At 48.3% G+C, this 24050-nt stretch overlaps 1 protein-coding gene and 1 long non-coding RNA gene across 8 annotated transcripts in view; one reads left to right on the plus strand and one right to left on the minus strand.

The window, feature by feature from the left end:
- Positions 1–1683: 1683 nt before the first annotated feature.
- Positions 1684–24050, minus strand: part of GGT1 (gamma-glutamyltransferase 1) — a 30632-nt gene continuing 8265 nt past the window's right edge. For 2 of the 7 annotated variants that reach the window (XM_064392636.1, XM_064392632.1), the window contains exons 2-14: positions 17589–17682; positions 13034–13195; positions 12296–12423; positions 11976–12065; positions 10763–10955; positions 9480–9637; positions 8488–8637; positions 7854–7990; positions 6843–7030; positions 5921–6048; positions 5527–5639; positions 4420–4533; positions 1684–2518 (exon numbers count right to left, since the gene is read on the minus strand). In XM_064392636.1, coding sequence (XP_064248706.1) covers positions 2375–2518; positions 4420–4533; positions 5527–5639; positions 5921–6048; positions 6843–7030; positions 7854–7990; positions 8488–8637; positions 9480–9637; positions 10763–10955; positions 11976–12065; positions 12296–12423; positions 13034–13191 — 1701 coding nt within the window. In that variant the 5' untranslated portion in view covers positions 13192–13195; positions 17589–17682 and the 3' untranslated portion in view covers positions 1684–2374. Of the gene's footprint in view, positions 2519–4419; positions 4534–5526; positions 5640–5920; positions 6049–6842; positions 7031–7853; positions 7991–8487; positions 8638–9479; positions 9638–10762; positions 10956–11975; positions 12066–12295; positions 12424–13033; positions 13196–13974; positions 14135–17588; positions 17683–23273; positions 23293–24050 lie in introns of those variants that run through there. The other 5 variants (XM_064392635.1, XM_064392633.1, XM_064392637.1 and 2 more) reach the window with 4 other exon arrangements.
- On the plus strand, positions 9632–13011 carry LOC135282664 (uncharacterized). Its single transcript, XR_010348733.1, has 3 exons — positions 9632–10423; positions 12078–12225; positions 12938–13011. It is a non-coding gene; the product is annotated as an uncharacterized LOC135282664 (long non-coding RNA).

The raw sequence follows: 24050 nt of genomic DNA on the forward strand, positions 1-24050 counted from the left end.
CAGCTGAAATATCCCATAAGCTGAGCAGCCTGGAGGATGCAGTTGGAGGTTTTATAGCAGGAACCACTGCCTGACATCTGGCTGCTGATGAACAGACAGCCCCAGAGTGGGGTGAGCACTGGGATGTGGTCTCCAAGCAGGTGGCAGAAGTGCCTGCTTCGTGTACAGATATGTCCAAATGAGATGCAGATAACTACAGCTTGCAGAAGTATCCACAGCTTTTTAAAAACACAGGGGGTAAGTGCAAGCTGTAGCCCAGTTTAACAAATCCTTCCTCTGCAGCTGTAGCCCAGTTTAACAAATCCTTCCTCTTCCTTCCTTTGTTTTTCCTACTGTTAAAAAACAACCAAACAAAGCAACCTCTGCAGAGTCAAGAATTCAAACGCATTTATATAAGAACAGTTGTAACTAGGAGTGTTTTAAGCTTTCCCACAGGGGAAGCTTTTTAACGCACATGATAAAAATAGGGGAATTTTCTGACTAGCAAGAGAAATTCAGGAACATAAGAACAACCACTGCACCACAAACCTTTAGATGCAGCCCAGCAGCAGCCACTCAGACCTGTACCAGAAATCAGGATGGTCCAACAGGCACTCCCCAGAAATCAATTTCCCTCCAATTTTGGACTAACTGTAGAGACTGTAAGATTCCAATAAGCTTATTTTGCTGTGCAGTAATTTTCTTTATTTCCCAGGTCACACCTAGCCAAGAAAGAACTCAGCTAGTCCCAATTCCAAAGGCAGCCTGACATTGAGGAACACAAGAAGTGAATTACAAGAAGTGAAAAAGTGAAAGTCTTAGTTTGGCAATAAGAGGACACAGGCTTGGCCCCAAACTGGTCTCTGGAGGGAACAAGAGGGAACACAGTGACTAGAGGTCATTTACAGTCACTGCCTTTGCTACACCTAAAGCAGCACCACCAGTAAGAGCTCAGGAAAAGGAGCCAGAGCACACCAGGGGCACATTTGGTAAAAGCCACTCATTTGGGTCAAATGATATAAGCAAACATGTATGTGAAAGTCATGACTGATTTAAGCATCATCTAGCTATCACTTTATTCTGTGAAACTGGGCTCTCCTCAACTCCAGACACTTCTAGGAAAGAGACTGCATGATGCCTAAAACTTCAGACTTTCATTTTCTCTTCTGTATTTTAAGGTTCTTACAAACTGACAGGAAGTTCCAATAAGCCAAAGAGATGAGCTAACTTACAGCCACTTGTGTATCAAAAATTTCAAAAACACCACTAGAGCCTGACAACTCCCTGCATCACTTGGTTTTGATCTTGGGCTAAGTTTATGTGATGTGATGTATTGGTCTGTGCTGGTAGGTGAACACCAAACCCCCTCATGCAGGTAACAAACACTCTCAGATGCTCTATACCAGACAGGGATTTCTTACAGGTCCTTAAAAGTCTGGTTAATAGTAACTTACCTATAAACAAGAGTAGCTGCAGCATGCCCTTTTTTGAAATTTCATTTCCCCAAACTCAGATATTTCACGCCTGCAGTACAACACCATAAAAAGCAAAGTGGAGAAAAACAAACTTGTTTTGGATATGTAACTATTATTGTTTACTCATTACTTCATCAAAGCAGTGAAGAAAAAACAAAAGTCTCAGAAGAGCTTCTTTCACACAGACTCTCACCATCCCTTTTTGCAGCAACTGTGCAGGCAAGGAAAATGTGTGATTCCGTATTTATTTATTTATTTTAGTTGTGCTCAGAGTTTTACAGGTAGCATCTTCCCTTTAGACCTTCTCAACAGAAATATAAAAAAGTTTGAAGCCACTTCCCCATTTCCCCACTCATCTCCAAAAATCAACTGGGTGAAATGCAGAAACACCTTTTGTTAACAGAGTGGTGAGTTTGGCTTATCCCAGTCTAGAGCTGGGCTTCCTGCTATGGCACAGACCTATTAGTTTGTAACTTAAAAATCCAGTCCCAGAGTCCTGTAACTCCCACCTACTCAACAGGAAACAGATATCTTCTCTAGCAGTGACAGGGACACTCCTGGTGGCTGACACCACGCAGGGGAAACGCTTCCTGCAGCCTGAGTGAGCTGGACCTTCTGCAGAAACTGGGCACCCAATCTGTCTTCGTGGGATGGAGAGGAGGCAGGGAACAAACTCTTCAAGGCAGAACAGACTCTTCAAGTAAGTACTGCACGTCCTGGTGGACGTGCCTGTCTTGGCAGACGGCTGTGGCGTGAGGCACTTCGGTCATGGCTGTAGAGAACTGTCCCAGTTCCATCAACAGAATCACAGGTAAATGTGTTCTCTCTCCTGTGAGAAGTCCCTGAGTTGCAGATCTAAAGGATCTTCCCCCTAAACACACCTTGGTGTCACGAGCTCTGGAAGGAGGGCCTGGGCCAGGTCAGTAGCCTGCAGGGAAGCCCCCTTTGCGCGAGTCGGAGGCGGCGGCCCAGCCGCGCCGCGTGCGGAGGATGGCCTGCACCACCGCGCCGCCGCTCACCCGCGCCGTGTCGTGCCTCCTCTTCCTCAGCTGCTGCTCGACGCCCTGCAACGCACAGCTGGGTGAGCACAGCACGCGGGGAAACTGCATCTGCTGCAGCCTGCAACACACAGGGAACTGCACCTGCTGCAGCCTGCAATGCACAGCTGGGTGAGCACAGCACATGGGGAAACTGCATCTGCTGCAGCCTGCAACGCACAGGGAACTGCACCTGCTGCAGCCTGCAGTGCACAGGGAAACTTCATCTGCTGCAGCCTGCAATGCACAGCTGGGTGAGCACAGCACGCGGGGAAACTGCATCTGCTGCAGCCTGCAACACACAGGGAACTGCACCTGCTGCAGCCTGCAGTGCACAGGGAAACTTCATCTGCTGCAGCCTGCAATGCACAGCTGGGTGAGCACAGCACGCGGGGAAACTGCATCTGCTGCAGCCTGCAACGCACAGGGAACTGCACCTGCTGCAGCCTGCAGTGCACAGGGAAACTGCATCTGCTGCAGCCTGCAACACACAGGGAACTGCACCTGCTGCAGCCTGCAATGCACAGCTGGGTGAGCACAGCACGTGGGGAACTGCACCTGCTGCAGCCCTGCAGTGCACAGGGAACTGCACCTGCTGCAGCCCTGCAGTGCACAGGGAACTGCACCTGCTGCAGCCTGCAATGCACAGCTGGGTGAGCACAGCATGCGGGGAACAGCATCTGCTGCAGCCCTGCAGTGCACAGGGAAATTGCACCTGCTGCAGCCTGCAATGCACAGGGGAACTGCACCTGTGCAGCCCTGCAGTGCACGTGAGCACACAGGGAAACTGCATCTGCTGCAGCTTGCAATGCACAGCTGTGTAAACACAGCACACAGGGAAACTGCACCTGCTGCAGCTGGCAATGCACAGCTGCGTGGCCGCAGCACACAAGGAAACATGGACCTGCTGCACCCTGCACCCTGCATCCCCCACAGCCAGCCAGCACTCAGGTCCTGTGTCACACAGGGCTACGTGTTGTTCCTCCTCCTCCCTTTGCCTCCTGGGATGCCCTACTTTTGAAGAAGTGGCATTCAGAATTTGATATGTGTGGTGCTCAGTGTGGGTTACCAATACTATTCTTGGTCACAGATATTCACACACTAACAGCCAGGACTGATGGATCCTGTTGGCAGTGGTGGAAAACACAGGACTTGGAGAGAGCAGGGCATCCTCCCCAGTGCTGGCAGATACCTCAGGTGTTACCTTCATAAGAAGCTTATTAACAGAGGAACTTCTGTAGAGTTTGATAAGAAAACTGCATTATGTAGGACTGTTTTCCCAAATACAGAGGCACAGAGATATGAGATAGGTACAAAGAGGCAGATTCAGAGGCATGAGATACCTACAAAGCCTGTGTCTGCCTCAGGCCTCTGGGGATGTGTAGCTTCTCAGGGTGAATGAAGCTGCCAGCTCAGGTGAGTGGTCTGGAGAGCAAGGCAGACCTTGCCATCAGCTCTCCAGCTGACAGTACTGTGCTGACATCTCTACTGTGAATATATTTTCAAGTCTGTTCCCAGGTCCCTCTGGGCATCCCCCCTTGCTAGCTCTGGGCCAGGCATTCCAGATTCATCATGAGGTTACACAACAGGACAAGAGCTCCCTGGGACTGACTGGATTTAGGCTGCAGGATGGTCTGGGCCCTGATGTGATTTGCTCTTTTGCAACTCCTTTGTGCCAAACATCACTGCAAGCAGATGCTCAATTTCAGAGACAAGTCAATGCATTGGCTTCACACCTGTGTGACTGAGACTGAAGTTGCACTTTGAACATTTTGAGCTCTTTGTGACTCAGCACTAGACCTGTACCAGCTTTTCTATTGCTCACCTAGGAACATTTGGCCAATCCTGATGGTTTTCCACAGTGCTTGCCCTCCCAGCACCAGGAGCCCAGCTCATACAAGTTCATGTATGGCTCTAGTGACACCAACCTCCTCTATTTGCTGCTCAAGCTCCGTGATATTGGGAAACAGCTGATCGTGAATTCTGGGCTCCTCCACTGCTTTCTTCACATCATAACCAAACCAGATGGAATTCATGATTGTCTGTGAGGAGCAAAAAGCCTTCATGTTAATTACTTGTGCTCAGAGAAGTTTGACCCTTGGAGGCAGAGGTGCCCCAAGGATGCTCACCAGAGCACACAAAAGGCACCATTTCTGGTTTATGTGCTTTCAGTGGTTCTTCTCCTGGCTAAGCAAAACACAGGCACATTGCAGCTTGTATATGCTTAGGAGGATTCCCACACAAAGAAACCATGAGTGACTAAAACTAACACAGCAAAAGGATCAGAGTCCTAAGCTATGGTGGCTGGATTTATGCTGCTGGAACTAAGCACACAAGAGTCACCTCAGCAAACACTACAGCTACAGCTTCCTGCTATTTTACAACCAGTTCCCTTGGGCCTGGCTCATCTCTACAGGACTGAACTGCAGGCTGGAGCTGCTGGGAAGTAAGAACACTCTCAGAGTCCAGGGCTTAGGAAATTGTTTGTAGTGGTTTTTACAGACTTGTCCTCTAGCCCAGCCAAAAAGCCAGATTCAGCCTGGCGCTGCTGGCACAGGGGACAGTCACTGCTGCAGTCACTCCTGGGTGGTTTGAGTGGCTGCCACAGCAGCTCACAGAGGCCCTGCCTGTCAAGCCTGACACCGTGCCTGAGCTGAGTTCTTATTTAGTTTTTCTGTGTGACTTTGATCCAAAGTTTGGGATGTTGGATGGGAACAACTCTAGATTAGGTAAATAGGTTCATGGAGATGCAGAGAACAGAACTTATAGCAAAACTGGTGCAAGTGGTAAGAACAGCTTGCCAGAGAAAACATTACTAAAGGAGGCAATTTAATAGCAGACCTTTTGTAGCCCTGGCAGGTTGGTGTTTGAGGCCTGGCCCTCAGAATGCCAGGCAGCAACCTCCTTTTCAAGCCCCGGCCCTCAGCAGGGAGCCACAGCCATGATCCTGTCACAGGTGCAGATGGGAGTCCCCCCAATAGCTGCCTCTCCCATTTTGCCTCGTGTTGCCCCCATTTGCCCACACCATCACATACCAGTGCTGTTGCTGTAGTTATCTTTGTTCCTCCAGAAGCACCGACCACCATCTTCACCTGTTTCATTTTATCCACCAAAATGGAGGGGCACATGGAGGACATTGGCTGTTTACCTGTTGGGGACACAGGCAACAACTCAGCTTTCTACCTGCAGCTCACAAACTTCCAGCTCTTGCTCCATATCTAAGCCCAGAGCCTCAGTATCCACCTTCCTGACTCAGCTTGTGTCCTGTTCAGTCCTTGGGGATCTCACCATCCCCTGCACTCATATCCTTGACTGTCTCCTGTCCCTGTCCCCTGCAGGTCCCAGGCCTGTGTCCCATGGCACAGATGCTGCAGTGTGAGCATGCACACACAGCCAAAAGGCTGAGTCAGGAAGGTAGTTTACAGCTACCTGGAGCTATGAAATTTGCTGGAGAAGGAGGGATCCCAAATCCATTGATTATGTAGGGTGAGCTGAAGTCATCCATTTCATCGTTAAATATGATCCCACTCACGTTGGATCGTACATCAGAGCCAAAGCTGGAGAAAACAAATCGTCAAAGTCGGGTCAGAACCACAGCAAATCTAGGCAGAGCTTCAGCTGAATTTACTGCAGTGTGAAACCTGGGATTTGATTGGAGTAACACTCCACTCCCTCCCATTGCAAAGGACTTTCTGTCACCCCTAGGGGGAAGGAAGCAGTTAATGCCATGAGTGTACAGCTACACACAGAGGAAAGGCAGCCCAGAGCCCTTCTACAGCTCCCCTGAAGGACCCATGGGGAAAAGCAGCACAGCAGCTCCGTGCAACTACTGCCCCTTCCAGGTGAGCACTACTGCACTCCGTGCAGAGGCAGCACAGCTCAAAGGCTGGCACCTTTGGGGATGACTGGGGGTTTGCTTGGATGTGTCGAGCTGGAGACATTTTCTGTGGATAAGAATAAGTTCACGCCCTGGCTCCAGGCCATATGTGTGAACACAGCTCGTTCTGACAGCACTCACAGCCAAACACGGTGCTTCCAGGCCAGCTGTATTAGCTCAAATTCCTTCCAAAAGCCTGGGAAATCAGAACCAGCAGCAATAGCTCTGCTTATGAGAAGATCCAGATGCAGTGAATATTGTGGTGGAATTCAAGAAGAGAGGGCACATCTTGTCCTCTGACACAAGCACGAGGCCCCTGTGTGGAGCACTGACCTGCAGGCTCAGCAGAAGTGCCCATCACCAGCACTACTGACCCTACCCCCCCCAGAGGGGACAGCTCAGTCGATACCAACCCCAGAACCAGCACTAGGAGGATGGCAAAGGCCTACAGGGAAGGAATGTCTGAGCTCCTACTATTGGTTGATGGTGCTGGTGGCGGACACAGCACTGCCATCGTCAGCCACAATGGAGACGTGGGATGTACCGGCATTGTCTCCAGTGTAGTACACGGGCTCGTAGTAGTCAACTGGGTGGGAGGTGTTGTCTGTGATTTTCCTCCGGAGACCATCCGCAAAGAACTCGGATGTCATGTTTCTGATTGCCTGTCAGAGAAACCCAGTGCAGTTACTCAGCACATTAAGAGACACGTAGTCATGAGGCTGACGTCCAGTACTTCAGACCACACAACAGTGGCAAACCCCAGCAGTGAGGCTACAGTTTTCCCCCAGGGTCTTCCTTCTTGGAAGATGGACACTGTAGCAAATGATAATTTTAAACTGTCACAGGAGCAGCTGTTAAAGTCACCACTTTGTGTAGAAGTTGATCAGCATCCATTATTGCAGTGCTATGGAAAGCTACTTCCACACTGCTGTGAGACAAGCAGGGCTACACTTGCTTCAGGGACAAGAAGAATGGGACAGGACAGGGACAAGGCAAGGTCTGACCACAGCTCTGTAAGTTGAAAATTTGTGTTCATCAAGCTGGGCTGGGCCCAGAATCTGCTGCTTTTGCAGGCACAGAAGTAAAGCACAAAGTGCAAAGCTGGGGCCAGTGTCACCCCTTCCCATCTGCTGCTCCATTTTATGCAGGCAAGACACTGGTTAGAGAGCCACAAGGATGCTGGGAATATAGTGAATAAGGCTTCAAACACCACAAAACCAGACAGGGTTAGACCTAAATGTACTCCAGCTCTCCTGGTGAATTGAGGAGTTTGCTTTTCCTTACAGCAGGAAGGTTGCCTCCATTTAGAGCCCCCACAGCTCAGCCATGAGCCACAGAGGACATCACCTTTTGACTCAGAGCTGTTTCAGTGCCTGTCAACAGCAAGTGGCACAGAGCATGCCTGACAAAGTGGAGGCACCCAAAAACTAAGCCACATTCCAGTCAATTTTGGTGTTGCAGAAAAAAAAGACTTTTGCCAGGTACCTCTGTAATGTCGACAAATTTTGGGTCTCCCAGCAAAGTCCTCTTGGCGTAGGCGAAGCGGAAAGCCTCCACGATGCGGTGGTAGGTCAGACCTTTCTCCTCCACGGTTTTGATGCTGGCAGCAGAGAAATTATATCCTGGCAACAGAGGACAAACAACTGTGAACACAAAGCACGGGGTCGATGGATTGCTAATGCACCTGTGTGAAATGTATAACCTTGAAGCCCAGTCTCTACAGAGATGCAGCCACTGGACTGTCCTAATCTCCACATGGAGAACTCAGGAGCTCTGGTTGTTTTGAGCACTGTGGGAGTCACCAGCAGAATTTGTACTTGCAGAGGTATTTTCCAAAGAAGCCTCAAGTACATGTTGGGTTCCACCCATACAAGTATCACGGAAGCTCTCCCAGCAAGAAAATATTTTTCCTCTTGCACCTGTATTTCAGGTAGGAAGGCAACATCCCTGAGTTTACAGCAGAAGAGGAATGTTTCTGCATGTCTGATTTCTCCTGGGCTCTCAGACCTCTCACCTGCTGGAGGGTGACCAGGGAGGCCTTGCTCCCCCAAAAATGTGATGTCTTTGGAGCTCTCCCAGCTCCTGCTGCCTGTGGGGCACTGCTCTGTGGCACTCTCACCTTTCAATATGTTGAAAATGAGGGCCAGAACTGGGCCACTTAGCGGGGCACTGGGTGTGTAGAGGGTGAACTCCCCGAGTTTGATCTGTATGGGGTCCTCGATCACTGTGGCATTGTAGTCCCGCAGGTCTTCCAATGTGACCATTCCTCCTGGAAAGAGAAGGAAACTGGAGATGTGGGCTTACGTGATCTCTGTTGGGAAGAGGAGGTCATACTCCACCACCATGAATCACAGCAAGGACTGGAGGGAACATGGACAAATCCAAAAAGTAGTAAGGTGAAGAAAGCAAAGATGTGTGCCCAGGAGATTTACTCCTTGATAGATCCATCTCAGGCTCAGATAGTCTAAGCACAAAGTTGGGCTGATTTACAGCAGCCACAACTCTGGTGATCCATCTTTTTTTACAAAGGACACCAGCAGTGTCAGGCTACAAAATGTCCTTAAGAATTCTGTTTACAGGACAAAGATGCAGTTTTGGGTGCAGATGCTTTGTGGCATCCCACAGGTAGAATAATTTCAGTGTTCCATCACCTTTCTTATCTGAAGGGGGAAGAGAGTAAGTAATTATCCACCACAAATAAAGCCAATAAATTACTCATAGGAAGTTCACCAAGCTAGCCAGTGCTGGCTGGTGAGGACAGGATACTGCCACCATCTAGTGGTACCGAGAGACCAAACAGCTCAGAGTTCACAGGACCACCAAATATGTAACATTTTAGGCACAAACCCTTGGATTCAGGCTCTGTGAACAGCCTGAGCTGCACAGACTTGGGAGGCTCTGTGATACAGAAATGCACAGCAAACACTCTCCATTTCTGACTTTCAAACACATCTGTTAAAGTGCTTCTTTTGGGTGTCCTGTTGCCACGGATCTCAGAGGCAGCATTTCAGGGCTGACCTCTCCCAAGGCTCCTGCAGATCACTGGCTGCTCCCTGGGCTCTGAGCAGTGTGGTCACTCCTGCTGCTTGGGACAGCTGTCCTGGTTCTCACCTGCGTTTTGGATGTCAGCAATGATCTGCTTTGCCAGGCTTCCTGTGTAAAAGGCATCTGCTCCCTCATTGGCTATAGTGTCGTAGGTGTTGGCTAGTTTGGGCATCTTGATGGTTTCACCCTCTTGCAGAATTTTCCCTCCTTTGCAGAATACTTCACTAACAGAGAAAAGAGATGGAGAAGATCAGATCTGAGAGACAAGTTCAAAACTATGTGTGTCTGTGGCAGCTGAACCAGCAGGAGTGTTCATGCTAGGGGCTTCTTGGAGAGAAGGAAACTGCCCCAGGGGTCCTCAGATCTTTGCATGGGACACCAAATTGAGCAGTGTTTTATAACCTGTAATTTCACATGCTCAGTTTGCTCAGTGGGGCCTGCAGCAGGGATTTTCACCATGGCACCACCCTCCCTGCCCACCCTAGGACAACAAGTGCCTTAAGATGCACAGGAGGGGCCACAGTCCTCCACCTCAGCAGTGCAGTTCAGAGCACAGCCTATTAAGCTATGAGGTTTAAGGCTTCCACTAAATCCAGAAGTGTTTCAGTCCCTGTTTGATAGATCACTTTAAGGTAGATTGTTTCCTCTCTAGCTCCCTCATGATGGATCATGATTGTGTGCTGCTGTGGATCTGCCTAATGGAAGGACAGGAGATAGACCAGGGTGTACATTACCAATTAGATAGGAAACAAACCTGCAGCTGGCAGAGATTTTAAGGAAAAGAGAGAATTAAACATGATCTCCAGCAGGGCTGGACATAAACATTAAGGGTTTGATTGCAAGAAGTGAGGAGTATTTGAAACCCTTCATGCTCAAAGTCTTTGCCAGAAGTGGATGGTCAGAGGCACTGCTTGAGGAAGGCTGACTGTAGAGTAAGAGGTGATCCAAATTGCCACTGCCTGACAGCAGATGAGATGTTCAAGGAGACTCTGCAACTACTCCAAATGCAGGTAAGATCAGCTTGGTGCACTCACAGCATGAGGAAAAGCAGGGATTCAGAAAATGCATTTCCATTGGGCACACTGATCCCAGCACGTACTCTAATTCCACCTTGCTCAGACAAATGGACTTCAGGAGTAGAATTTCTCCCCCTTTAAAGGTCAGGACTGAACATTCCCCATGATTTAGCACCTCTGGGTGTCTGCAGTGACACCAGCAGGCACAGTGAGTGTGGTTCTGCAGGGATGCACACTCCTCATGGACACTGCATTGCACAAACACAGGGACTTTGCAGATTGGATGCAGCCACCCCAAATTTCTCTGCATAGAACAGCAACTGCTCTACCTACCACAGCAAGGGATTGCTTTCAATTGCCTCCTCTTTTGATTTGATGGCTGCAGCAAGGCCTTTCCCAATAGGGAATCCTTCTCTTGCCAGCTTGATACTGGGCAGAAACAGGTCTTTCCATGCCAGTTTGCCATGACGTTTGTGAGCCAGCTCATAGCCACGGATTTCTCCTGGAACAGCAATTGACAGTCCTCCTGGAGCAGAAAAGGAATGTGTTAAGTCTCCCACAGCAAGAAAAAAAGGGTGGTTGATGGAGCAGGAGGTAGGGCAGGCATCTCTGCCAGCCCTGGTTTTAGGTAGGGCTTGTGTGTACTGTGACCTGCTCAGCTTGTGAGAATTAACAGAATTAACAGAATAATTTGGTCTGACATTTGTGCCTTTGTATTCTGAACTGCTGAAACTCCTCTGTCCTCTCTTTGGTAACGCCAGTTTTAGGGTAATTTCCCTCCACAGGCTCTGTACCAGAGCAAAGGTGCTCAGAACACTGAAGCTATCACAGGGAGAGAACTCAGAATGTGATGTACTTGAACCAAACACTTTGTTGCAGCATTGTAACTACAGCTGGAACAGACTTATTCCACCTCCCGCAGGGATGCAGCAGCCTGCTCCAGTCCTGTTTCCACTTGCATCTCTGGAAGTTCAACACACTGCTCAAACCCTCTCCAAGGTGCTGCTCCTTCTTGCTTAGAAGAGTGACCATGAAGAGAACTAGTTAGTTTTCTATTTCTTATTAGAAAATTTCTATTTCTTATTAGAAAATTTCTATTTCTTATTAGAAAATACTTTCCTGATAGGAAACTTCTCTGGAGACCCCAAGCCATTAGTAGAAGCCACCACAAGAAGTAATTTAGGGAGGAAACCTGACAAAACCCAAGGTGACCCACACAAAAATTTATCCAGAGAGGTGCAAAGGAAAGATGGCACATGTGGAACAGGTCATACTCAGTGCTTTGCATTCACCTGCTTTTTCATAAAGTGAAAAGCAGGAAGAGATGGGGTCCCTGACTAATTTAAAGGGAATTGTTTTAGCTTCTTTGTCAGGCCAGAGTATGCAAATGTCTAAGAGGATATTTACAGGATATTTCTAGGTGAGAAATCCTGTAGGTAGGCAAGAACCTAACCATAAGAAATGTTCTTAATGTAGATGTGCTGGTAGCAGTGAATGCTGGAGCTCTGTGGTCCCCCCAAAAACAGTGAAACAGCCTTTGCCATACCTTTCAGAGAGAGCTGTGTGTTGTTCCCAAACATGTCCACCGTTGCTCCTTTTGGAGCCACTTCTCTTGCATTAATGATTTCCACTTTTCCTTTAATGACAGAACAAGAAAGATGATGTTTAGCTCTGGACTCAGCCCACAGCCATGGTCTCTGCTGGAGGACTGTGACCAACATGAGCCAATCTCTTGGCAATTATTTTGAGGACATTCCCCCAGGGGCTGTGAGCATCAGTCATTTACCTTCTCTCAGGTAGGATAAACCACCTGCCTTGGATAAAGTTCTCCAGCTGTCCCCGGGTGTGTGTGGCCCTGTCCCTTACCTGTGCTGCTGTAGATGGTGAAGAAGAGGCCCCCTCCAATGCCCATGCTGTGAGCATTCATGAGTCCCACGCACAGCAGGGCTGCGATCGCGGCGTCCACTGCGGAGCCGCCTTGCTTGAGGATGTCCCTGTGCAGCAGAAGGGAAGGTGACATGTGACAGTGGCTCAGCTCCCCGTCACCAGTGCATGCACCACATCAGAGCAGCTAGGACAGATTCTCTGAGGCACATTTGTCCACACCCAACCTATGTGTTCCTCGGGAATTGTGTCACCAGAGAGAATAGACCCTTAGTGGTCACTGTGCAGACCAGGTCAGCCCTCATTACAGACACATCCAAACCAGCCTGAAAACAGTGAGATGTGACAGAGCACACGTAGGGACAGACATTCCACACACATTCATTACACTGTCATAAGAAATCACAGTTTTCTGAGGAGCCTTAGATCTGCAGCACCTGAGACTAGAACAGAAGGATATCTCAATAATGGGTTTTTTTTTAAGGAGCAAGAACGAAAACTCTTGTTCTCATTGTTAATGGATCCAAGGAATTTTTGCTTGCTATGTTGTATGTGAGTAGCTGTAGTAAAGCTGGTCAAGCATGGTAAAAGCCTGGGGTTTATTAGCATCTCCTCTTTCTCCAGGGACATTAAGGATTGATTATCCATGCAGGGCAGCACCAGCTGTGTCTCACGGCAGAGCTGTCAGAGCTGATGAGGGCAGGGCACTGTGAGTGGTACCTTCCAACGATGGAGCACGGCCCCGCATCCGTGGCCACGGCCGCCCTGCTGTAGGTGTGTGTGTCCCCTGGGCGCAGCCCAAAGAACAGCCCCAGGAACAGGACCAGCCCCAGCAGGGCTACAGCCACCACTGCCACCACCACGCAGCGTGTCTTCATCTTCCTGTGGAAAGAGACAGGGTTGTCAGCCCTGCTGCCACCTCCTTTCATATCCTCAAACCAGCAGCTGTCACACGGGTAAGAGCCTGCCCTACAGCAGGCAGGAAACAGCACAGAAACCTCCAGATGCAGAGGTGAGAGGAGAATCCAAGGAGCAGAACACAACTGTTGTTAGTCATGGCTGACATCATCTTCAGGACAAAAAATTAAAAAAAAATTAAAATATTAACTTCACATAATCTGCTTTTAAGTGCCTTGTCTGTGGAGGAGTCTCTGTGTGGAAGGTTGCCAAGGACCAGTACAAAACACATCTAGGTCATTAGGAATCAACCTTGGATAAAGCTGCCTGGCACAGCCCAGTGTGAGCACAGCACCCATTCCTGCCTGGGGCCAGAGCACCTTCCCAAGGAGCCCAGCACTCCCAGAGGCCATGGCCAGGGCTCCCCATGTGTCCCAGTCCTGCACTCAGCTGCTCTCGGGCTGCACGGGGCTGCAGCTCACGTGAGAGTGAGCACAGAACCCCAAGGAGCTCTCTGGGTACACACAGGGGTGAGTGCAGAGCTATTGAGGGATGGACAGTCACTGCCACCTTCATGGGACAGGCAGGTCAGCACATACAGCTTGAGCAGCCACTCTTTGATCCATCTTTTTTTCCATTACAAGACCATTCCAGGAAAATAGACCTAAATTCATCCTATTGCTTTCAGAGACCACCTCCCCTCTTTGTACTGCAGCTCTGGGTTTTTACCACGACTTCAGCACAACAGCCAAGATGTCCTTTACCTTACCAGAGCATCTGCCATCCTCAGAGAAAAGCCAGTCCATGGAATGGTGGTGAAGAACAGATGCAGCAACGCCGCTGTGGATGCCCAGCAGCCCAAGGCAGAGTGAACTCCCCAGCCAGGGCAGCACTCAGTGCCCTGCAGCAGCCACACACTCAGGATTAGGCAGCAGTGAGTGTGCCAGCACTGAGCTAACTAAGGAAACAGGCCAGGCCAGCCAAACCAAAACTTTTTCTTAGAGGGGGGTGATTAGCAAGTAGCCCCCCCCGCCTCACTCCCTGCATTAAACCAGGAGATAGACATTTGCTGTCCAAGCCCTGTGTCTGTCAGTCTCAGCCTGAGCACTGCAGATGTCCATCTCCATCCAGGTAAAGCAGCTGTAAATCTGCTGTATGTGCTGCTCTGTAAACAAGTGTCAGCTGAGGGTAGTAAAAGTAAATGGATGAAACCTCTTTCCAGGTTCTAGAACTTAATTTACACTCAACCACTTTTAAAAGAGACCAGTGGTGTGTTTGCAGAGCAATGACTGTGCAGGGAAACAGAGAAGCCATTATGTCCCCAACAATAGCTCACACACAGCCTCAGAGTTTAAAGACAGTTTTGTTTGTTGGCAGAGATATTTCAGCTTCAGCACTGGCAGTCTCCTCCAAGCTGCACAAGAAATGCCTTGGGATCTTTTATCTGTGCCCCAGCTCAGCAGAAGGTACTTTGTTTGGTCTGAAGGCTGCTCTGTGCTGGGCTGTCCTTCAAGCCTGGGCTGACTCAAGCCCCGTAGTGCTGAGTTAACCCCTGAGCTCCTGGCTGGGGCTCTGCAGCTCTTCTCCACAGCTGCTTGTCTCACTGCTGGGCCCCTGCAGAGCTGGGCTGCCTCCTCAGGCACGTTACTCTGACAGTAGGAGAGAAGGAGGAATTCCAGGTACTGCCTCTGCTCTCACCTCCTCTCTGGAATGGGATCACACCTGTGAGCTGTGTCCTGCTGCCTGCTGAGTGCACAGCCCTTGGAAAGAGCCCTCCCACCAGCTTCATGTGACTCAGGCACAGCTCCTGGCCTGCCAGGCATGAGGATGAGGCATGCACCACGGGGCAGCAACACACAGAGGCTGCATGCAGAGATAGTGACCCTGTGCTGCACCGTGGCACCAGCCTGGGTCTCTGTACCTCAAGGGAATGCCCTTAAGGAAGGTGTATCTGTGCAATCTGTCACACTGATCCTGCCCAGCAAGCAGCAGGTGTATGAGCTCCAGAGCTGCAGATTTCTCTTCTCCAGCAATGAGCAGAGAGCAAACCCAGCTGAGGATAATCCTCTCCACCTCTGCTCCTTCCATGAGCTCCTTAGCCCATCCCAGCCTGACCCCAGCACAGCCCTCACTGCCTTCCCTGCTGTGGCCCAGCAGAGCCAAATGTGCGTTTGGTTTGATGTACAGAAATCAGGAGAAGGATCAGGAGCCTGCAGATACCCACTATTAACCCACCTCTCCATACCCTTGTGCCCTGGGCAGGCACACTGCAGAACCAGCTGAGTTTTTGGACCAATGGTCTGTTTGAACCTTGGCTCTGAGTTGAGTCCCCACCATGATTTATTAATGGGAGTGGAGCACAGCTGCAGGCCACCACCTGAGCAGGCTCCCCAGATACTGTCGGTATCTGCCTTTAATCTCCACATCTCTGTCAAATCCAGCTGTTTGGAAGCCTGGCTTCAGTCACTGAGTGCTTTGGCAGCAGCAAAAGGTCTCCAGGAATAGGGGCGATAAAGCAATTAAAAACAATACAATTATTTCTCACTGTTCTAAAGGTCCACCAGCCACTCTTAGCTATGGAATTGAAAAATTAGCCTGATTGCCTTACTTTACACTAGGAGAGGGGGAGGACCAGCAAGCAGCAAGGTTGTGCTTGCACAAGCAGCCCCATTGAGCTTTGGTGTGTCACAACATGCAAAACCTTATTTAAACATGACACTGGCTTTGAATCAGAAGTACCCCAGTGCAACAGGGGCTTGCTAGTTAGTGTCAGGCAGGAGATGCAGGGCCTGACATCTCTGCCAACAGGGCTGGGGTGCTGTGTAGAGATGAGGAATCTGCCATGGTCAGGGCAAGTGCCAGGAGAATTGGAAGAGGAGAAGGAGATGTACTGGCCAGAGAGCAGTGGGGAGAGAGCAGTGGGGTACCAGAGGATGACAAAGGACCCCAGGCATGATCAGGCACTGCTTTGTTCCCAAATAAAGCAGTAAACGAAGCATCCACTGACAACACCTAAAACTTTAACCACAAGCTCAAACCCAAGAGGTTTCTGCTTTAAACTCATCTTGCAAGAGCTTCCTAGCTCTGCACCCACCCCTGAGAGCTCCCTGTGCTCCCACTCGCAGCCCAGCAGCCACCACTGGGCCATGAGCTTTGAGATATCCTCCCCTGCTTCCCACAGGCAGCACAAGAAATGCAAGGACAGTTTGGACATCTGGGCTCTTGTCACAGGACACAGGCCATGCTCTTGTGACACATCACAAGCTGTGACATCCCATCAGGAGATATTTTAATTGAAGTCTTGCACAGTCTGCAGCTCCACCAGCAATAAGGGACTAAAACAGAGGTTCAGCCAAGCCATGAAGAAGCCCAAAGAGACTTCCAAATTCAGACCTAGGCGCTGCTCCTACCTGAAGCAGGAGGACAAATCAGTCCCTGGAGAAACACAACAACTCCATTCAACTCAGTTAAAGCCTTCCTCAGTGACAGTGCCTCTGTGGGTTCCTGCCCAGGGGCCAGCACCCCCCTCTTGTTAACCCCAGCATTGCAGACTCGTGTGGACACATCAGTTTGCAGGATCAGTGGGGATCAGTGGTCCCTGCTCATTCCTGAGATAATCAATATTGAAAAGAACTGAGTGCTGAGTCTGTGAGTGAAGGGGCTGCTCAGCTGGGCCCAGGTGCTGCTCAGGAGAGCTCCTGTGACTCAAAGAGAGCTCTTGTGATCACAGTTTGTGACTCCTCCACAGGCACAGGCTTTTCTGAAGTCACATGGCATGTGTTATTCTGCCACATGTACATCAAACTCTGAGTTCACTGAGAGAGAGACAGTAATTTCCTCTTGAAGAAACTTTTTCCTCAAAAATCCCTCATGTCTCCCTGCAGAAATTTTAGCATCAAATCCAATATTTTTTATTTTAAGACACTTCAGCATAAACTATGAAGTGAAAAAAAGGCATAAAGGTGGAGTAAATACAGAATTCCCCAGTGTTTCCTAGTTGAGGGCCTCCCAGAAATCCACAACTGGCAAACTCAATCTCAAAACCACAACTTATTAAAGTTTTAGAAACCCATAAAAAACCATTATTGTTATGGTCACTCCCAATTTAAAGTCAAAATGCTTCACCAAAATAGCTCAGTTCCCCCAACTATAGCAAAAGATGTTTTCAGGTGCTCTTTTGCCACTAAACTAGAACTTGTTTGTTAGACCTGTACTCATTCAGACTGGTTAGTCTGGTCTCATCTTTCTTTTTTGGCAAGCTTTCATCTGCTTCCTAAAAAAGTCCCATTTTCACACATTCTGTTGAATAAGAAATCCCACACAGCACTTCCAGGCTGAGGGAATGGCTCAATGAAGGTAATTCCTGTTTCCCCCTTACCTCAAGAGTGTTTGCCAGTTGATCCTGTCCTTCTGCACAGACCTGTGTGTAGTGACCTCCTCTGAATGTCCTTTCTCAGGAAGTGAACCCTTTCCTAGGGGCAAAACATCCTTGTAGAAGTAGCAGCAATCACTTATCTTCCCTTAAAAGCTCTCCAAAATTCCTATTTGGTATTTGTACTGCTCTGCTCACACAGATGAACCCATTGAAACTCATTATGTCTGAATTCACAGTACCAGAGGAATGCAGAAGTAATCATTGACTAGGTGAAGAGTCAAGAACCCACACCTCTCAAAATGCATATTTTAGGATCCACCAAGATTGTTTATCAACAGCAGAATCATTCTGTGTTCCTGGGTTTGGTTACTATGTGGTACAAACATTTTACCTCATTGCTAGCTCTGAAGTTCTGATTAAGCAACTGAGCAAATACAATGGACTCAAGTTGCACCAGGAAAGGTTTAGATTGGATGTTAGGAAAAAATTCTTCACTGAAATGGTGGTCTGGCTGCCCCAGAAAGTTGTGGAGTAACCACCTCTGAAGGGATTTTAAAAATGTAGATATGGCACTTGGGGACATGGTTTAGTGGTGATTTGGCACTGCTGGGTTAATGGTTGGACTCAACGATCTTAAAGGCCTTTTCCAACCTAAATGGTTCTGTGATTCCAAACACATGTGTCTCCACATGGCCAGGTACCCTCACACCACTCCTGCCCACACCCTGGTGCTCACAGACAGACTGGATTTGGTGTCTGTCCCTTCAGCTTAAACCCAGACACCACCAGATTCAGCTGTGAGTGCACTTGGTGGCAATACCTGTGTGCCAAGGTGGGCAGCTGCTGGCAGTGCCAGGGCACTGCTCAGCTCCCACACTGCCCTCAGCAACCTCAGCCACACCACTTCAACGGGCATCAGATTAACACTCCAGCCGCAACGAGAAGATGCAATGCCTGTTCTGCTTGGCCTGCTGCCACAGCAGCACCCTCTGGCAGAGCAGGAAGGCAGGGATGAAGAAACCTGCCCTCCATCACTAAATCTCACCGAGGGTTTTAAGCAACAATCCTCCCATGTCTGGGAGCACAGCTGCAGCTCCAAGGTTGCAGCTCACCTGCACAAAACCCAGCAGAACTGAGGTAAGGGAGCTGTACAAACTGTCCTTGGACTTTAAGGACTCAGCTACTCAAACTTAGGCCACTGTGTCTGTCCATGGCTTGCCAGAAACCCCAGACCCTCCCTTGAGCACAAGCTCAATGCCCATCCAGAAATGCTGAATGTCCATCCAGAATGTAACACAAGCAAATCACAGCTTGCCTGAAATTCAGGCACAGTGAGGATCCAAGCCCACACGTTTTAAGCCTGACTTTCAGCCAGAAGGCTCTCTGCAAACCCAGGATGAAGCAAAGTCTGCCTGGATGGCAGTCAGCCTGTTAGATGCTGTCTCTGGGCTTGCAGGGGTCAGTGAAAAGGTTAATGCCTCAACTCCACAGCAGCCCAGACCCCCTGCCCCACTCCAACCTTTGACACACCACATCTCCACTTGCTGCGGAAGGACAGTAGCTGTGCTACACTGACTCATTAACAAAGTTTGGCCAAGTCCCAAAATTAAAAGCTTTAGGGTGATATTTTCCCTGCCTAAAAATACATCATCTTTTCTATAATAGCCACAAAAAGGAGTTCTGTTTAACATTTAGATGTGGAAAAATCAGTACTAAAAAACATGAGCATTTCAGCCCTGAGATATTTGGAAGGAACAGAGCCTGTGCCCATTTTTCAAAGGTGACTTTCAAATATCCCTTTCAAGACATTGTATGAAGAGAACAGGCCCCTTCAGTTATATTGCTCTTACCCAAGAGGTCTTGAACGACAAATGGAAGCTTTCTGGAAAGTAGATTATGGCACAGAAAGTACTCTGCAGGCTCAGAAGGATTTGATGTATCTGCTGTCCCTACAGGCCAGTCTGAACTACATATTAAGAGTCCAGGCCACATTCAGCTGTTAACACTCACCCTTCTCACTGTGTCTGATTTATTGATGTGAGACTCATCTTGTTCCACAAAAAAGATTGTGACAGGAGCACACAGCTATCCTCTGAAAAAGCAGACAGTGTGGAAAGGTGTCTGGTCTCTGCCCCAAATAAATCAACCTGCACTTTCAGCCTGTCACACCTTTAATATTAACAGGGGAATTTAAGATGCAGTCTACTGAGAAGAACCCTTTTCTTAATTTACTGACCCTGTAGGCATCAGGTACCAGCTTTTATTCTTAATATTTTCATAGTTCTAAAGTTGCTACATCCCTGAAGTGGGTCTAGGTCAGACAAGAGTCTCCTTGTCACATTTGTCTCAGAGGGTACAAGGTGACATGGAAAGGCTGTAAGAAAGCCCAGCTCTAAATCATATTTATCCCACTGTAATATTTCACCCCCACAGCTGAAAGGCAGGGTTTATATCAGTGACCCAACAAAATGAAGCAAATTCTTCTTCAAGGACAATGCAGTGTCATGCTCTTACCAGCACAGAGCTGGAACAAGTTGGATGCTCCTCAGCAAGTTACTCTTTCACTTATTCACAAGTGGAGTTGAAGATGGGGTCAGGGAAAGCTGTGAAACCTGAAATCAGTGCCTGCAGTTCCAAAGGGTGAACACTGCTGTGTACAGCTTGTGCTATGCACAGCTACCTTATTTCAGCTGTACATGGTATTTGGCAGCTATCAAGCATCTCTGTCTGGGCACTAATAGAATGGAGAGCCCTGCAAACTCAGCCTTGCATGTTTCAAGCTGCAAAGCCACACCTCAAGCAGTAATGCCATTTTTAATGCAGGTGCATTGCTGACTTGCCCTTCTCAACCCATTACAAATAAAGAAAAAAAAATCTCCTGAAGGACTTGCCACCTCCTTTCAATTGTGATGTTCATGGCATGGTCACCTTTAATTTCTCAAAAATTAGCATATGCTGTTACTTTGAAATTGAGCAACACAGGAGTGCATCTTTCAGCACGTGAAGCAATGCCATCACGCCTCTTGTCACGGAGCTTGCAGGTACTGAAAAGCATCAGGCAACCCGAGGCGCTTCCGGAGAATTTTTCTTTTTGTTTCTTTCCCCCCACCCCTGTTGATTTTTTCTGTAGGTATTTCATGAAGCAACCCCAGCAATGACTCACAGAGCACAGACCAGGTCAACAGTTTAGACTCCTACTTTTTATGGCAGAACAAGCAACCCAAACCAACAAGCAACTCCATTTCCCAATGTTTTAACATCCCAATGCATTATTGGAATAGATGCTGTTACAAGATTTTGTACCTTAGGTTTACTTCTTGTTGCAGGTCGGCTATTTTTCCCATGAGGAAGTCTTTCCCCTCTAACAGAGCAGTACTGCAATCCAATACTACCTGAACATGAGCATCAAAAATAGCACCTCGAGTGCCCACTTACACAGAGCTATTAATAAGCACACAAGGCTTCTTCCTGCTAAATAATAATTCCCTTTTTGACCCCTTGCTCTACTCTTCCATGACGAGGGCAACCAGTGGAAGCTAACTGCCAGCTGTATGGGTAGCAGACAACTGTAATTTAGGCTAAACATGGCCTAAGAAACACTGATTCAAAAAAGAGATCACAGCTGAAAAAGCCCTGGAAAAGTCCCTAGGGGAGACTTAGAAACCAGGTAGTTTAAGAATGGGAAATATGTCTAGTGTGCGAAAGGTTGAGTTGGCTAAGAGCAGGGACACAAAAGTTGCCTTACAGAGCTGAAAATAAACAAGCAGATGTTTGTCCACAGCCCAAGCACCTCCTTCCCCTCCAGTGAGAGTTGCTTTCACTGGAATTCACCTGAGCCACCTGATAAACCCACATGCTTTCATTTTAGTGACCTGCTTTCCCATAATCATCCACAGTGCACACTTCTCCCTGGGACAAAGGTAAGCAAGTGGAAGATAACTGGTAAACAGGGAGGTTTATGAACCTTTTCTTGCCAGCCACACTGGTTAACCAGTTCTGGTTATATCCTTCTAAGGCCAGAGGCAGCTGCAGCAGCACTGCTGGGACAGTGCTGAGTGAACTGCTGGGGCTCCTCAGTGCTGGGAGGTCGTTGGTTGCTGTTGCAGAAGAAGCCCTTCTGCTTCTCCCTCCCAGAACAGGGTGGCTGTCCTCTGTCCAAAGTTCTGCCTTTTTTTCCTCATTTTTCCTAAATCTTATCTCTCTGCTGTCTCAAATCAATCTTACTCATTAATTTTATGTCAAGCTCTGCAGTTTTCAAAACCTACATCAATCTGTACCATTTATCTAGCAGCTTTATAAAGCCCTTTAATCTTTGCAAAGCCTTTCTGCCAGGACTGCGTTCTTGCAGCTGACAGAACTGCCTTTCCCCTAGCAGCCAGCAATGAGCTCAGCAACACAGTCCCACACAGCTTTCCCTCAACCTCACCATCCCCAGATAAAAAGGGACAGGGAAAGAAGAAAACCTAAACTGGTGAAGGGAGAAACAGAGAAAGTGGGAATTAAGTGGGACAAAATAAATGAATGAAGATAGGAGGACAAAAAAGGTGAAAGAACAGAAAAAAGGTGAAAGAACAGAAAGAACAGAACTGAAGTGCAAGAATCTGTGTCTTAGTGCAATACAACAGTGAAGGGGAAAAACTGAACTATGCCCTCTCTCTCTTGAGGCTAGAGGTTTTCCCCAGTCTCATACACATTGAAATTCTCAGATCACAGATGAAGTTTAGACTTTCTTGGTGCTCTGCAGAAGGGTTTATGTACTTTCTATGTAAGGTTTATGTAAAATTGTACCTGCCATGGCAGATAACTGTGTATTTTATAGACTGTAGAGCATCTGGATGGGTGGGTGAGGCCACCAAAAACCCTGGATTCCAGTTATAATAAACGAACTCAAGACTGAATTCACTGAAGAGGTTTCAGAGACTTCAGCTGAAGTTGGAAAAGAGCTGTTTCCAACTGAAAAAAAAATTGTAGCTACCTGCTTAAATTCACCTGTTTTTGCTAAACCAAGACTCTACAACAGGTAGGTGAATACTTTAATGACCATAGGGCTGGTTTGAATGGCTTTGCCTCTCCTGATCTCACTCCTGTTTGCTGTAGACACCTGGATCAGGAAATGCAGCCCGGGACTAGGACCTTGAGAGAAAAAGCTCTAGTCCTGGAGAGCCCACCTCTGACATGTTAGAGGGGACCCAGCCAAGAGCAGGAGCAGGTCTTTGTTTTCTAAACACACATAGGAGAGAGCCATTCTTTTGGTCTGGTAATGAGCAGAGAGTGTCCAAGGTGCTGTTCTGGTCCTTCATAGGTCTAAATATTCATTTGCCTGGGCAGAATCTGCTCATTTTCATACAAATACAGTTGCCCTTAATAGTTCCTTGCAATATATATTTTTTTTACAAAGAATTAAATGTGAACTGCTTGATTTATTGCAGAGTATTTCTTTGTCCTTCACGGGCCAGTTTCCACAGACACAAATGATCCCCTGACCTGTGCTCTACTGAGTGCTCTGCCTGCTCTGCACCAGGAGCTCTGTTCTCTCACACAGCATTGCTCTTTCACCCTGCTTCTGGATCACACCCTCAGCATCATCCCATTGTCCCTGCAGCTTTTCTGGTTCTGCACCTGCCTCCTGGCCTTTCCCCCAGGTAAGAAACTTGCCAGTGCTTGACCTCCCACACCAACAGGGCTTACATTTTCCAGGAAGCACAGGATGACATGGAAAGAAGAGGGACCCAAGATCTACGGATTTCAGCCACTTAGACCTTGATTCCTCTTATGAGCACCACCTGCCAGAGGGACATTGACTGAAGTAAGAATTTTTCATCTTTAGGACCCCATGAAATCTGCCTTCCCAAGTTTGTGTAGCTCTGACCTCTCTGGTCATTTTGGGAGCCTTTCTTGTGTCAGCTTGCCAAAATAGCACTTCTTTCATCAGCAATCCGTGTCACTTATGCTACCTGCAAAACCTGACACTCAGGCCAATGACCCTGCACCAACCTTTCCATAGAGCTTTATAACCCAAAAAGGAGCAGTGACCAACATCAGCTTGGGTGGTAGATGGTACTTTCAAAGGGTTGGATGGGCCATGCAGAGGTGAAATGTCTTCCCCAGAGATGGGATAGAGATCCCAGCTCACTAGACTTCCAGGTCCTTGCTCTTATCTCAGCCTGTCAGAAGCCCCAATCCCTCAAGCCACCCGTCCATGTGCTGCTGACCCTGCCAAGCCACAGCAGCTCCCCTACAGGGCGGCTCAGCAGCCGTTCAGGTTGCTTGGGCAGACACCCTGCTGCCTTTGCTAACTGAGCCAAGCCAAAAGCAACACAGTAGATCAGGTCCTGTCCATCCTTGCAAGAGAGAAACACTTGCTCCTCAAACCTGAGCCTGAAGGCTTGTGAAACAAAGGCACCCTTTAATGAAATAGGATTAACGAGCTGGAAAGGTACGCAATAAAGGAAAGAAATAACTCCT

This window comes from Passer domesticus, chromosome 17 (assembly GCF_036417665.1).
Source record: "Passer domesticus isolate bPasDom1 chromosome 17, bPasDom1.hap1, whole genome shotgun sequence".
NCBI lineage: Eukaryota > Metazoa > Chordata > Aves > Passeriformes > Passeridae > Passer > Passer domesticus.